General features: G+C 35.5%; 2 protein-coding genes across 2 annotated transcripts; both read left to right on the top strand.

Annotated features, from left to right (window-relative positions):
• Nucleotides 1–2447: 2447 nt before the first annotated feature.
• On the top strand, nt 2448–3527 carry LOC139870105 (uncharacterized). Its single transcript, XM_071857957.1, has one exon. It carries the CDS (start codon nt 2448–2450, stop codon nt 3525–3527), a length of 1080 nt encoding a protein of 359 aa, XP_071714058.1.
• A 4543-nt stretch (nt 3528–8070) lies between these two features.
• LOC139870104 (uncharacterized) lies at nt 8071–9240 on the top strand. The gene has a single exon (XM_071857956.1). It carries the CDS (start codon nt 8071–8073, stop codon nt 9238–9240), a length of 1170 nt encoding a protein of 389 aa, XP_071714057.1.
• Nucleotides 9241–15753: the final 6513 nt, after the last annotated feature.

The raw sequence follows: 15753 nt of genomic DNA, 5'->3' as shown, positions 1-15753 counted from the left end.
ATAAAAATAAAGTTATAAAATTTCATCTATAAATACACTTCACTTAAACACAATTTTTACACAATCTCATCCATCTTTTCTCTCACTTTTTTAATTTTATTTTTTTATTATTATTTTTTTAATTTCAACTCTCATCTCTTCACTACCATTTCACTATCATTTAACCAATTCAATTTCATCCAACTTCGTCATGACTCCGTGTTTCGTTACATTCGATGTTCATTCGGGTGAATGTTTTAGCGAAGACATGCAACAGTACCACGATGATTAAAAAAACGTTAGAAGATGTTGACGTTACCGGCTTTAATTTAGCGCATTTGTTCGATTTATTAAGACAACAACTTGATCTCGAGGCATCTGAGTTTACATATTATGATGAAGACTGGGAAGAAGAGAACTCGTTTTTCTTAAAAACGAAAAAATGGCATGAAATAGTCTGGAAAGTTGTGGTACGCTATGAACGAATTGAATTGTATTCAAAGCATATCTTTGACGACCTTCTCACCTTCCTCACAACAACAGTGATGAGGATACAACTCTGATTAATTTATCGATTGAGATTCTCTCAAGTTGCATTATAACTTAATTGATCACTTTGTAATTTATTTTTTATTTTTTTTTTTTTACGAGGAACCCCTACTACGAACGGGCACACTTGTAGTTTTCAATTATTTAATAGTAATTTTATCTATTTATGTAATCATAATGGTCTTACTCGCTCGTAATAACTTATTCCGCTATTCAAAAACCCTAATCAAACCATGTATGTGTGGATAAGTGTATCTATTGGTATGCCTTTGATAGGACTTTTACGGGTGAAACCAAACGAAAGAACTTAAGACTCTCATTTGATATGAAAACTGAAGAATTTACAGAGATAGACCTTTGTGATGGTGGTTATTGGTGTGGTGGTGGTGATGGTAGTGAAGTGTGTAGTAATGGCGATAACGATGGTGGTTATTGGTGTGGTGGTGGTGATGATGATGCCGTTGGTGGTGGCGGTAGTGATGGTGGTATAGTGAAATATGTATTTTTATGGTGGTGATGAGAATGTCTGGTGGTGGGGATGGTGGTATTCATGCAGTCATGTGAGAATAGTAAGTGAGATTGATGATACATTCAATACCCGACTTTGGCTTTTAACGTGTTGATAGTCGACGAAATAATCAGAAAACAAAGCAAAACTGATTCGGGACCTCAGTTTTGCTTTTTAAGATCTTCATAATCGAAAAATTGTGAGGAATCTTATCACAAAGCAAAACTGATTCGGGACCTCAATTTTTCTTTTTAAGATCATCATAATCGAAAAATTGTGAGGAATCTTATCATCAATATCCTTATCTTATCTTGTCCAACGTGCAGCACGCACGACACAACACACATTGTGTGTGGTTCTCAATGTGTGATGTGCGTTAGGTGATATAATAGTGCCGCTCGTTGATCACGCATCACGCATCAAGCGTGGTGCGTGATTAGAGGGCAATTTTGCAATTACCGTAATTTAAAAGCATAGCGTTAAGCAGTTTGAGAAATTGGGATATTTTGACCGATTTTCCTTTAGTAATTGGGGCATCAACATTAGTTTGCATTATCATTAACTACTTTAATTCTTTTTATTATCTTTCTCCATAAACTTTAATTTATTATTTAGGTTTACATTTGTTCACTAATTTTGTTCAAGTTCTTTAAAATCACATCAGACAGAGAACACATCTTATTCATTCCCTGTATATTAATTCCAATCAATATGCAAAGGTCGTTAGTTTTTTTTTTTTCTTTCCATCCCCATCATTTTTACTAGCCCTATGTGCACATGCGTTCAAATAATCCATATCAATCATTCAATCTAAAAATTGTAAATCAATCCAGTACATATGCTTCATTTTATAAAGATATTATTACAATTATATCAATAGAACACATGAATTTACTGTTCATGTCAACATTTTATTGACAAAGTATTTTCGTCTTTTAAATTGTTATTATCAATTACGTACAATTTATCAATATTGTTACTATTTACAGTACTTTAATATATAATTGTTTAGCAATTATCATTCAATTTTAGATAACTAAATTTGAATAACAAAACCAAACTAAATTTTTCCAACTTTTAAAACGTAGCCCATATTCATACATACATCTGATCTAGCATAAAACCCAGTGGGCCAATTCTTCACGGTCGGTTCTTCTAGTAGTCGCTCTATTAGTATCTGATTCCGCTATCTTCAAACTCTAATTCAAACCCTAACCTTCCCAAAATCAAACACACAATCGAACAAAAAAACATAATGACTGAATGCTTACCTTTCGATATCCAAATCGAAATCATCAAAAAGCTTTCTATTAAACCGCTGGTTCAATTCAGATCAGTTTCAAAATAATCATGGAAGTCAGTAATCGATAGCTCCGAGTTCATTGCTAATTACCCCTTCAACAATGATCGCATGCAGCATCGTGTACTTGTAAGTTACGCTGATTCACCAACTTACAACCATTATCCAAAAGTAGAAGATGTAAAATATGTTTCAATTGTGGATGATGATAGTTTTCCCCAACACAAGTTTCCCCTAATTGTTCCATCTTGTGCTAAACAACTACTTGGTCAGAATCCAAGTATATTAGGTAGCTCTCAAGGTGTGCTCTGCTTGTGCGTCAATTTCGTTGATTTTACTTACCGGTATTATTCATTCTATAAAGAGAAAACATTTGTTCTATGGAATCCTATGATTCAAAAATCGGTTCCTGTCATTGTCCCCGGTGTCGAAAACTATATGAAGTTCAAAAGCGTTGTTGGTTTTGGGGTCTGTCCTCGTACTAGTGTCCCTAAACTTGTCAAAATCACTTTTATTTCATGTTTGAAATATATTGAAAATCACACCCCCGAAGTTGACATTTTTAGTTTAAGTTCGGGGTCTTGGAGGAGGAGTTTGTCTATGAATGTGCCTCGTAAATCCATATCCATTGAATTGACACTGCGCCATGTATGTGTAGATAAGTACATTTATTGGTATGCCTTTGATAGGACTGTTACGGGTGAAACCAAACGAAAGAAGAACTTGATACTCTCATTTGATATGACAACTGAAGAATTTAAAGAAGTAGACCTTTGTGACGGTTTAAAAGAAGAATATGAGGGTCATGCATACGGTTGTTGCTGCTTTTTGAGTATATCTAAGTTAGGGACATCTCTTGTTGTGCTTGAACCCAAAGATGGATGGTATAAAGAAATTTCTATATGGAGGATGGAGCATGGGATTCCAAACTCGTTTACAAAGCTATTCGTTATTAAGTCACCAATTGAATCATTACGATTACATAGGGTAGATGACTTTAGGAAAACCGGTGAACCTATTATTGCAACTAGAATGTTTATTGATAAAAAATATATACGAAATACAGTTGTTTATGAACCTAAGTCGGGAGAAATCAGTGATATTGGGATTACTACTAGTGCTGGGTATTTTTGCTTAGCGAAATCATACACTGAAACACTAGTTTTGCTTGATCACCGAGGTGGAGAATAAAGTTATTAGTAACATTCTAAAGTGCAGAGCTAAGAACGCATGCCTAACTGTTGGAGCAAGTAAGCAAGGTATGTGGATTGAACTACAATTATAGGCAATTTAGTTGGATTTAGTGAAAGGTATATACACTACATATTAGATGTTCCTAAGTTTTTGGATGATGAATATCGCATTCGTGTGAGCTTTTTTATGTTAAGTTGCAAGTACTCTGTGTGTATTCAGATGTCAATGACCAGATTTTTCATTTTGTTTACCATTTATGCAAGTTTTACTCTTTTAGTTTCGTACAATCAGCATATAAGACACATTGTCACATTTATTGTGTAGTGAAGAGGCACCTTTTCTTTTCGTATCGTGTTTTTGTATTTGAGAATCAAAAACTTATTATTACTGGATTGATATGTATAAACATATTTTATATTTACGGATCATCAAAAGAAACCTCAAAAATTGGTCACCGAATTTTCATGGATCTGAATATAGTCCTTGTATTAGCAGCTGAAAGTGTCACAGGCTGTAAAAAATCACAATGCGTGGACTGATAATGAGTAATATACTAAGCACCGGGTTTGAGGCTCGTTTTTGTTCTCTGGTTGTCTCTAATAAGAGTAGACGACGTGTTCCCAATAATTTAGCCCTCTATATATTGTGGTTTGTGTACCTATATAGTAGTATTCAATTTATAACTTTATGTCGTCATATATGGGTGGTGTTATTGTTGGAAAATTTGGTAATATAATCCATTTTTATCAACTTTGGACACAAATAAATGCGGGCTTGAGTTAGAAATTAATTTTTGATATGAGTAAGAAATTGATTGATTCACGAAGTGTGGTGTTTGTGATGCAAGTGAAAAGAATGAGTTTTTCACCAAATAAGATTTTCATGTTTCATTTTCATTGTGGTGTGCAAACTAAAAATTGTTGTAAACTATAAAATTTGACTTACAATTTCGATAAGAAACTAAGTTAAGTTCTTACAAACTCAAGCAAGATCAAGCGATAAGTCAGTGTTTTGAATTACCAGTGCTACACTCATATTATTGTTGTATATGCTCAGAATCAGTAATTCGGGTTTGTTGGGAAAAAGCTTACTGATGACGTAGGGTTTAGCCCAATTAGGGTCTACACAATTAACTTGGGCCCCAAGTCAATTAAACCTAATTCCCATCTATAAATATGGGGCAAAACCTACATCATGTTGACAATCTCCCAATCGCATACAACTCTTACTCTCTCAATGAAAGCACCACCTCATACGATCATTCGATCACACCGCAACGCCGCCACCGCAAGTCCGCAATGCAAACGGCAGTTATCGCCGGATCTTCTCCACGATCGTCTTCACGATCGCAACTCTAGGGTTTTTACCTACGGGTCTTGTAGGGTTTTTTCTCCCTTTGCCGTCGATAGGGTCCGACTATCGACCGGCGGGCAATTCGTTGGCCACCCTCCCGAGATCATCATCTCGGGTACGGGTTATTCACGGTAACCGGACCGGAGATCAACGACGTTGACGCCTAAAAAAAACCCTTTCGCATTGCTGTTCGTGTGTAGGTTTTCCCTTGGAAAAAATATGCATGAACATTTGGCGCCATCCGTGGGACACGATGCATTATGTCTCGTGTTTCTACCGTCTATCGTTCGATTTGAGAAGGTTTGTCTTTTCTTATTGAGCTTTTAATTCGTTATATGCGGTTTAAGTACATGAATATTTAGCACAGATGTTCGCGCGCTTGCGCAACTGTCCACGCGCTTTTGTCCAGGTTACGCACACTTTGCGCACAGTTGTCCGCGACTTTAGACGCAATTTTCATGCGGTTTTACGCATGGTAGTTCACGCGGTTTCCCTGCGCACTCTGCGTGCGGTTCTTTGCGCATCTGTTCACGGGTTTACGCACAGTTGTTTGCGTAGGCTCATGTGAACTTATTTTCCGCAGCATAATGAGAAGTTCGATACGATACTTGACAAAAATATCATACCGAACTTGGGGGACTTGATGACGTAGGGTTTAGCCCAATTAGGGTCTACACAATTAACTTGGGCCCCAAGTCAATTAAACCTAATTCCCATCTATAAATATGGGGCAAAACCTACATCATGTTGACAATCTCCCAATCGCATACAACTCTTACTCTCTCAATGAAAGCACCACCTCATATGATCATTCGATCACACCGCAACGCCGCCACCGCAAGTCCGCAACGCAAACGGCAGTTATCGCCGGATCTTCTCCACGATCGTCTTCACGATCGCAACTCTAGGGTTTTTATCTACGGGTCTTGTAGGGTTTTTTCTCCCTTTGCCGTCGATAGGGTCCGACTATCAACCGGCGGGCAATTCGTTGGCCACCCTCCCGAGATCATCATCTCGGGTACGGGTTATTCACGGTAACCGGACCGGAGATCAACGACGTTGACGCCTAAAAAAAACCCTTTCGCATTGCTGTTCGTGTGTAGGTTTTCCCTTGGAAAAAATATGCATGAACATATATGCTCAGAATCAGTAATTCGGGTTTGTTGGGAAAAAGCTTACTTCGGGTCAAAAGGCGATTATGATCTATGGTAGTCTCTCTCTCTCTCTCTCTCTTTTTTTTTTCTTTTCTTGTCTGGCTATTTTCTTCAATGAGTTCAAATAAAAATGTATATACTATGGTTGCTTTTGGTTATTGGTATAGTTTCAACACATTATCCGAAAAAATATAGAAAATCTTGGAAAACTTTATCCGAAATCTGATAAGAAAAACCTTATGATCATCCGCAAAACAGCAAGTCGTTTGCGACTCCAAATCAAACGACTGAAAGACGAAAATACTATTTGCAAAACCACGCAAATCGCAAAATATTTATTTACGATTTGAGAAGGTTCTTTCAAATTGTTTTTTTTATGGGCGAAAAATTATATGTTGGTTGATCAAGTGTATACATCCGGAGTTTAACATAAAGGGTAGTGATATGTACACAACCTTTTTTTCTTCATACACAACCAAATTAAATTTTTGGACTACAAAAAACTCAAGATGTTTCTACAAAATTCTACTGGTGGTTTTAAAGAAGTGAAGGAAAAAATTTGTCTTGCGGTTGAGCATGAATTTAACGAGATTAAAGTAAAACTTGTAAGCGAGAAGATACAAGTTCCTCATTATTGCAATAACCCCGTGTATAAAGATCTTTTGTACCATGTATCTCAGTTTGCTCTTAAGAAAGTATCTGAACAGTTGGTGAAAGCGGAAAAAGGTAATATGCGGATATACATACTATGTTTTGCATTGTTTTATAATTTAGGATGATTTAACTTCTATTATGTATGTCTTTTTTAGGTACAATGACTCCTTGCATTGGTAATTTTATGGCTACTATGGGTCCTCCATGTGCTCACAAGATGGAGAGTTATAGAGAAAAGACAATCCCGCTAGAGCTTATTCATCCCCAATGGAGGATTGATAGATCTTCCCTCAATTTGAAGATGACCCACAAAATGATAATGATGAAGCTAAAAGATTTCAAAACTTGCTTGATGAGTTGTATTCAAAGTATCAAGTTTGGCAACTAAACAAGAAGGAAATCGTCACTTCAATTATTAATAAACATGTCAACGAATCGGATATATACTTTGAGCCGGTGATTAAGCGACCAAAAGGTAGACCTCCGAAATCTAAAAAGAGAAAGGTAAAGGGGATAACTTCTACAACAAGAGGTCCTTCAAGATTTGAGTATGTTAAATCGTCACAATCACAAAATCCTTCTTGTTCTACTTATCTATTCCAAGGAAGCAATGAAGTGGGAGACGAGGTTAGCCATATCCATCATGAAAACAGTATCATCGATTTGAATCTTTATCCCGAATTTGGAAGTTACACGTTTGATAGTCTTATATGAAACTAGATTATCTACTCTGAAGATACATCAACTATTTAGAATTTTGGTACTTTGAGAATGATTATCTTTTGGTACTTTGGAACTAGATTATCTTTTGTAATTAAATGGCGATAGTCATAAAACTGCTCATAAAACTTGATATATGTGTTTACTGACGTCTTTTGGTATGTGTATATATAACTTGATGTATGTGTTTACTTGGTGTAGTGTGTTTACTGATGTTTTTTTTTTTGTTCATCCTAACTTGCTGTATATCCATTGCAATTGCTAATCTACAGAATAGTATAACAATTAGACTAATTTATGTATTTTGGGTTGAATTTATGCTAAATTTAAATGTCAATATTTAATTTACTTTAAAAAAGGCAATACGTACATAAAGGAGGAAGGGTATTATAGTCCAAAAATTTAATTTGGTTGTGCATAAAGAAAAAAAGTAGTTGTGTACATATTAGTACCCTAACATAAAACCAAAGTGGGCCAATTTTTTAATGTGCTATTATATATCTGATTTTATTGTCAATACTCAATTACCCACTGGGCCAGTTCTTAAAGCCTACTGGTATCTATCTGATTACTCGCTCGTAATATCTATCTGATTCCGCTTTTAAAAACCCCTAATTTAAACCCTAGCTAGCATTCACAAAATCAAACACGATATCATAATGTTTCAAATCAAAATCATCAAAAATCTTCCTATCAAACCATTGCTTCAATTCAGATCAGTTTCAAAATCACGGAAGTCATTCATCGCTAATTACCACGTCAGCAATGATCAGCTGCAGCAGCATCGTGTACTTGTAAGGTACATTGATTCATTAACTTATGGCCGTTATCGAAAAAAAGAAGATGTAAAATATTTTTCAATTGTGGATGATGATAGTTTTCCCCGACACAAGTTTCCCCTGATTCTTCCATCTTGTGTTACACAACTACTTGGTCAGAATACAACTATAATGGGTAGCTCTCAAGGTGTGCTCTGCTTTTGCGTTGATTTCAGTGAATTTACTTACTGGTATTATACAGGTTATGAAGCTAAAACTTATGTTCTATGGAATCCTACGATTCAAAAATCGGTTCCTGTCGTTGTCCCTGGTCATGATAATAGAAATTATCTGGAATTCGAAAGTGTTGTCGGTTTTGGGGTTTGTCCTCGTACAAGTGTCCCTAAACTTGTCAAAATTACTTACATTGCAAATTTGCTAGATATTGATAATCACACCCCGCAAGTTGAGATTTTTAGTTTAAGTTCGGGGTCTTGCACGAGGAGTTTGTCTATGAATGTGCCCCGTAAATCCATTGAATTGACACGGCACCATGTATGTGTAGATAAGTGTATCTATTGGTATGCCTTTGATAGGACTGAAACGGGTGAAACCAAACAAAAGAAGAACTTAATACTCTCATTTGATTTGACAACCGAAGAATTTACAGAAATAGACCTTTGTGACGGTTTAAAAGAAGAATATGTGGATGAGGAATACGGTTGTGTTGGCTTTTTGGAATTATCTAAGTTAGGGACATCTCTTGTTGTGCTTCAACCCAAAGATGGAAATCATAAAGAACATTGTGTATGGAGGATGGAGCATGGGGTTCCAAACACGTTTACAAAGCTATTCGTTATTAAGACACCTTGTGAATCACAAATAGGAAAGGTACATGACTTTAGGAAAACCGGTGAACCTATTATTGAAACTGGATTTACCATTGATAAAAAGCTAGTTGTTGTTTATGAGCCAAAGTCGGGAGAAATCAGTGATATTGGGACTACTGGTGGTGGGTATTTATGCTTAGCGAAATCATACATCGAAACACATGTTTTGCATGATCAATGAGTTTTATGTTTAAATGTTCAAACCATTAGAGGAGTGGATAATGAAGTTTTTGGTAACATTTCAAAGTGTAGAGCTAAGAACACAGGACTCGATCTTGGAGCAAGAAAGCAATTTTGTTGGATTTTATGAAATCGTAAACACACTACATAATTCAGAGGTTTATGAGTTTTTGGATAATTATTATCGTATTTTAGTGAATGATCACTTGTTAAGTTTATTAAGATGTTAATGACTAGAACTTTCATTTTGGTTACAATTTATGAAATTTTTACTTTTTTTTTTTTTTTTTTTTTTTTTGTAAGCAAAGAAACCCTCCTATGAACAAGCACATTGGTTCCCCATAGAAGGTAAAACCTTGGGTAGCGCGAGACCTGGTACCGGGTGAATTGTGCATTATGCGCATCCTCTAGTTACACTCCCTTTTTGAACAATTTGGCATAGCCAGGAATTGAACCCAGGTGGTGTGCTTCATTGGGCAACTCGGTGATCACTCATGCAAGCCTGCGTGGTTAATTTTTATTTGATTAACCAATGTAGCAATAACTCAGTGGTACCCGATACCTTTGAAGCTGGGACTCACCATGTGGAAGTTTGGAACTAAAATAGGCGCATGTTCAATCCCCACTCGCGGCAAGAATTTACAACTTTTGTGGCAGTGAGATGATGATTGCGCCTGTCACATGTGTGGAGACCCGGTGGAGGTAATTTTTCAGCATCCGACTCTTTCAGGTTGGGTCTGGTGGGTTTCCAAAGGAAACACAGGGTCGGGTGTAACGACCCGAAAATTTCCGACCAAATTTAAACCTTAATCTTTATATGTGTCCGACACGATAAGCAAAATCTTTAATGTTGAGTCTAGAAAGTTTGAAATCTATAATCAGTTACCCTTTTGACCATGCCTGACGATTCACGAACAATTTGTGTGTAATTGATTATGTACATATATATATAAATTTATATACAGATATATAAATAATTATAAGTACAGTTATATGCAAAAATTGTGTGCTTGTACGAATTTGTTAGATATAACTATCAAACTATTTATCAAATTTGTTGCTGTCCCTAATTTGTGAATCTAATCACAGTTGCAAACAAGAATCCGTTCCAAAGTCATGATTTACTGTATTTAATTTTATTTTTATTCGTTTGTTTTCTTTTTCTAATTGATGCCAACAGTCGAACACTTTTGGCTATAAATCAATTGTTTAATTCATGTTGTAATTCATTCATTCCCAATTCTTTTTCACTAACACCATCATTCTTGCATCACATGAATTGTGATTAAACAAAACTACTCAAATCAAACCATAAACCCTTGCCACTTCTTGAACCTACACCATCACGACACCATGTATGATCATCACCATCGCTCAACATCACAACCGTAAACGAATACTTAAGTTTTATGTTCCTTTCATTGATCACCATGCCATCAATCACCACCGAGAACATCATAACTTCTTACAACCCATAATCTTTGATCATCATATTCATTACTCACCATGAAACCAAACATCATCTTCATTCTTATGTGTTGTAACCGTTTTCGATTATAACACCAAGAATCCCAATAGCAACCAAGACTCTCATCATCATCATCCACTTAACCGATCACCACCTTCTTCTCCTTCGTGAACGACCAAAACCACCATCACTTAACCCTCCTCGTTAGCACATACTATCCAACATTACCATTAAGCCATTTTCGAAGCAACCATCGAAAGCCTTGAAACTCTCATCAACACTATCGATATTATGATAATTATTGCTGCTACAGTTTCTCGATATTATGATAATTATTGCTGCTACAGTTTCTTTTGTTTTTCTGTTTTACAACCATAAATAATAAACCTGCAAACCCATATTAGGGTTACTGTTACGAGCTGTGATCATTGTTTCTCCTCACAACCAACGGTTGCTACGGTTATTCGATGTTCCCGTTTCAATCAAAGATCACCATAAATCCCAACAATGAATCACGATTTACAACTACCAATCCTGTGATTCCTACTCATTCTTTTTCTTCTCCTGTTTTAAACACCATTACAAACCAACCCTATCAACCCACTGCAAATCGTTGTTACTACTGCTTCTTTACTTCTGTTTTTCTGTCCAAAACAGTCACCAAAAACCACCCTACAAATATTTGATTTTCTACTACTCGTTACTGTTTTGTGTTTAAAACCGAATACACCACAAACTGCTACTGCAACTCGCTACTGCTACTGCTATACGCTTCTGCTCATGAACGCTGCTACTGCTCTTGCTTCTGTTTTGTCGATAATACAGTGAAGGAACCGACTCCCATATTTTTTTTTTAAACGTGATGATTGGTGATGAGCTGTTGAAATTACAACAACAACAATGAACGAATAATTATGGCCAAGTGGGATTTAAATAACGTTAAAGTTAACAAGTGGAGAACCACTTTTGTCTTCCTTCAGTTACGAATCCTAAGTGTATCATCAATGGCCTTGTTCTATTTTTTTTATTATTGGACCGAAGTCCCTACCACACCTCAATCTCTCGTACAAGTTAAAACAAGTTAATTGGGTTGTAAACTTTATTTTATTTGTGGGCTTACTTAGATTAAGAAGTTGGGCCGAGAGCCTTTACTTGTGTTGGGCCGAATCTTAGAGGAAGGGAAAGAGGACAGACGATTCATGTATTATATAACATCATTTCGGGATTAATTCAGAAAAAAAAACGCGATAGAAGTGATGGTTAGGGTGTTATGTTGGGTATCGAGAGGTCTCGGGTTCGAGTCCCGTCTGTGACAAATCTTTTTAGAAAAGCTTACATATGAGGTAGCTATTATATTCTTATTATTTCCTTATTATTATTATTATTATTATTATTATTATTATTATTATTATTATTATTATTATTATTATTATTATTATTATTATTATTATTATTATTATTATTATTATTATTATTATTATTATTATTATTATTATTATTAACTCTATCCTATTATTATTACAATTATTAAATTTTGGCAAAACATGAGCTATTTATAATTATTACATAAGTATACTAACTTTACATAATACTACGTTTTAACTAATATAAATATTAGTTATATTGATATAAAGATAATTAACTTATATATCGAATGGGCATTATAAAATATTATATGTATTAAAAAAAAATTATATAGAAGTATTAATCCCAATACATAACTAAATATATATAAATTGGTTTCCATCACGTTTATATGTATTAATAGATATACAAATAATATAGGTTCGTGAATCCGAGGCCAACCCTACACTTGTTCAATGATGTTATATGTATTTTTACTACAAAATACATTAGGTGAGTATATAGTCCCCTTTTAAACTCTGAATATTTTGGGCTGAGAATACATGCGCTGTTTTTATAAATGATTTACGATATGGACACAAGTGATCAAAAATAAATCTACGTTGAGTTGTACCATGGCATATTTCTTTATACTTGGTAGCTAATATTTACGTGAGGAGCGTAAACGCGAATCCTGTTGATAGATCTATCGGGCCTGACAACCCCAACCGGGCTGGACGACCAGTTTTTAACGGTTGCACAGTACTTCGTTTCGTTACTACACTTGGTACGGTGTAGGGTTTATTTAAGAATATGCTGCTGTGATTTAAATGTTAAGTATGGTTACCAAGTGCTCAACGACTTTTCATACACGATGAGTGTATTATGTATAAACATGAAATCTTGTGGTCCATAGTTATAACGCTGCTAGCATCAAACCTATATATCTCACCAACTTTATGTTGACGTTTTAAAGCATGTTTATTCTCAGGTACGAATTAAGTCTTCCGCTGTGCATTATCTCATATTAAGGACATTACTTGGAGTCGATCATCGTAATGGGACCAACTGTTGAAGACGTCGTCCGGATGGATTAGTTGCGGACGTTTCAGTTGGTATCAGAGCGATGGTCTTAGTGAACCAGGCCTTGCATTAGTGTGTCTAACTAGTAGTTGTTAGGATACATTAGTGAGTCTGGACTTTGACCGTGTCTACATGTCAAAAAGTTTTGCTTATCACATGTAGTCGGAAATCATCTGCTTATCATCCTTAGGGAATTGCCTGCTTATCATTCATAAGTCTAGACACGTCTTACTGCATTTATTGCATCGATAGTGTATGGACAAAATTCATATCTTAGCGCATCTGTAGACTTGCCTGACATATGCCGTAGGTTCCTCTGTAATCTACGAAATCTTTAGTATTATATATATAGATATTCTGTATAGCTAGAATATCATCTGATACCCGAAAATTATACCGCATCGAAGATCTCTTCCATCCACCAAATTGCCCATTTCAACCTGAAGCGCTTACCGACGAACCTGTTCGAGAAACCATTTTCTCTCCCCTTTTTCTGAGTATTTCATCACGATTACATACTATCCCATATTTCGAATCATATTCATTCGCTCGCTTCAACCGACAATAATCCCGTAGTACTAGAAGAAGTTAACGAACTACGCGCTCGTGTGACGACTTTGGAGAACCTGGTGCGAAGGTTACGAACACCAGCAGCAGCACCAGCAGCATAATCAGTACCACCATCATCGACGTCGACAGTACCCTTATCATCCCTAAACCATAATCGCGCCGTAACTCTCAACATCACAATCTGTACCTCGAATATCAACATTACACGCCTCAATATCATCATCTGTACTTCAAGTATAATCTTCGTTTTACATATCGTTTTACATCGATTACCTTCACTTTACGTAACGTTCTACCTCAGATATCTTCGTTCGACATGGTGATTATGAAATCTCTAATGTTTTAGAGATCATGGAATCTAGTAATAACGATTAATCAAATGAGTTTAATATCCTATTGACTCATTAAGTTCATAATTACATCTGAAGAAAATATATATGCAAGTATATTTTCATGAAGATTGTAATTAAAAATTCTTTCGTACAAACTGTTAATGATGAAAATATTTTAACGGGTAGGTAGTACCCGAGGAATATTTCTAGTTTCACATTAATAAGTTACACTGTACATTATTCGAATCTGATTCAACGATCATTTACTATCCTACTTACAACCACTGTTATACATATCCGTTCACTACCGAATAACCATTTCCATTCAAATTTCATATTTGAATTTTGACTTATCAGAATCCAACAAATGGCATAATGAAGAAAACATTGGATATAATAAAATTTGTTAGAAACAAACGAATTAACTAATTGAAATTCTGTTAAGATTCCACGCTAACTGTTCCTAGCTAACTGTTCCCAGCTAACATTTAATTTATCGCAATTTACATTCTCGCAATTTTATTTATTGTTATTTAATTTCTGCACTTTACATACCGTCGGGACACATGTACAACAATACGTCAGATTAATTCTGAGACAACACGTTGTATAATGGGTCATGATATATATTTTACGCACTATAAATAACGGGACACGTATGCAAGGTTTCGACTTATCATATCGACCCATCTATATATATATTTCGGAACAACCATAGACACTCTATATGTGAAGATGGGAGTTGGCTATACAGGGTCGGAGTTGATTCCAAAATATATATATGGTTTGAGTTGTGATCGACACTGAGACCGGTACACGGGTCACGATACGTATTAATTAATTCAAATATTATATATTTAATGTATATATGAAATTATTGGACTATTGGACAATCAGACTATTGGACTGCTAACCTTGGACAATTAAAATGAATTAAAATGTTGATTATAATATATGAAACTAAACAATTCTTCAAGTTTGCCACTTGATTTCATCCTAAACCTCATTTGTACTTCGACAATTATACTCCGCATTCAAATCTTTCATGATTTTTGGAAACACCTCGATCGGGAAGATGAACCAGCTGCACTTCATCTACGGAGGAAAAGATTTATGCATCTGAAAAACTCTCGAACCTAAATTCCTAGTTTAACACGTACCCGTGTTGAATCCTTTACCATTCATTAGCAAAAACAACCTTACGATTCCTTTTCAAAGTCACCAATTTTGTCACAGCTTCAGCAAGTTAACCTCGATTTCTCAGCAAGACTAGTCTTATTATAACCTCGACATATACGTTATCCTTTCGCCATCGTTACCGGAGAACCTTTCATATTCTGCGACATCATCAACAAATGTACCAGCAGCTCGTTATCTCTTTGGCGGAACCCGCAATCAGTATTTTGAAAATTCGCAGAACCTCTCCAGTTATACTTATAACATCTATCTCTAAGAATTTCATATTCCGAATGTGAAGTTTCTGAAAAACACCCTGAACTATGAAGTAGTTCTTGAAATGCTGATGAAGCAGCAAAAACTGTAAATGAATTTAGTAGTCAAATGTTGACGATAAAGTATAATGTATTGATAAAGCTCAGAAAAAGAGGAGGTTTGGAACTGGAAAACGGATTGAGCAAAGTATGAAGGAAGGTGTGGATAAATTACAAGAACTGAATCCGCTTTCAAAGAATCCAAACGATTCAGTGCCTGCTGAAAC

Source organism: Rutidosis leptorrhynchoides, chromosome 10 (assembly GCF_046630445.1).
Source record: "Rutidosis leptorrhynchoides isolate AG116_Rl617_1_P2 chromosome 10, CSIRO_AGI_Rlap_v1, whole genome shotgun sequence".
In the NCBI taxonomy this organism is placed as follows: Eukaryota; Viridiplantae; Streptophyta; class Magnoliopsida; order Asterales; family Asteraceae; genus Rutidosis; species Rutidosis leptorrhynchoides.
The sequence above is the reverse complement of the archived record's forward strand: the minus strand, read 5'-3'. Positions and strand labels throughout refer to the sequence as shown.

Bases quoted from the DNA above. Each gene is read 5' to 3' on its own strand.
- LOC139870105 (XM_071857957.1), top strand. From the start codon at position 2,448: ATGCAGCATCGTGTACTTGTAAGTTACGCTGATTCACCAACTTACAAC.
- LOC139870104 (XM_071857956.1), top strand. From the start codon at position 8,071: ATGTTTCAAATCAAAATCATCAAAAATCTTCCTATCAAACCATTGCTT.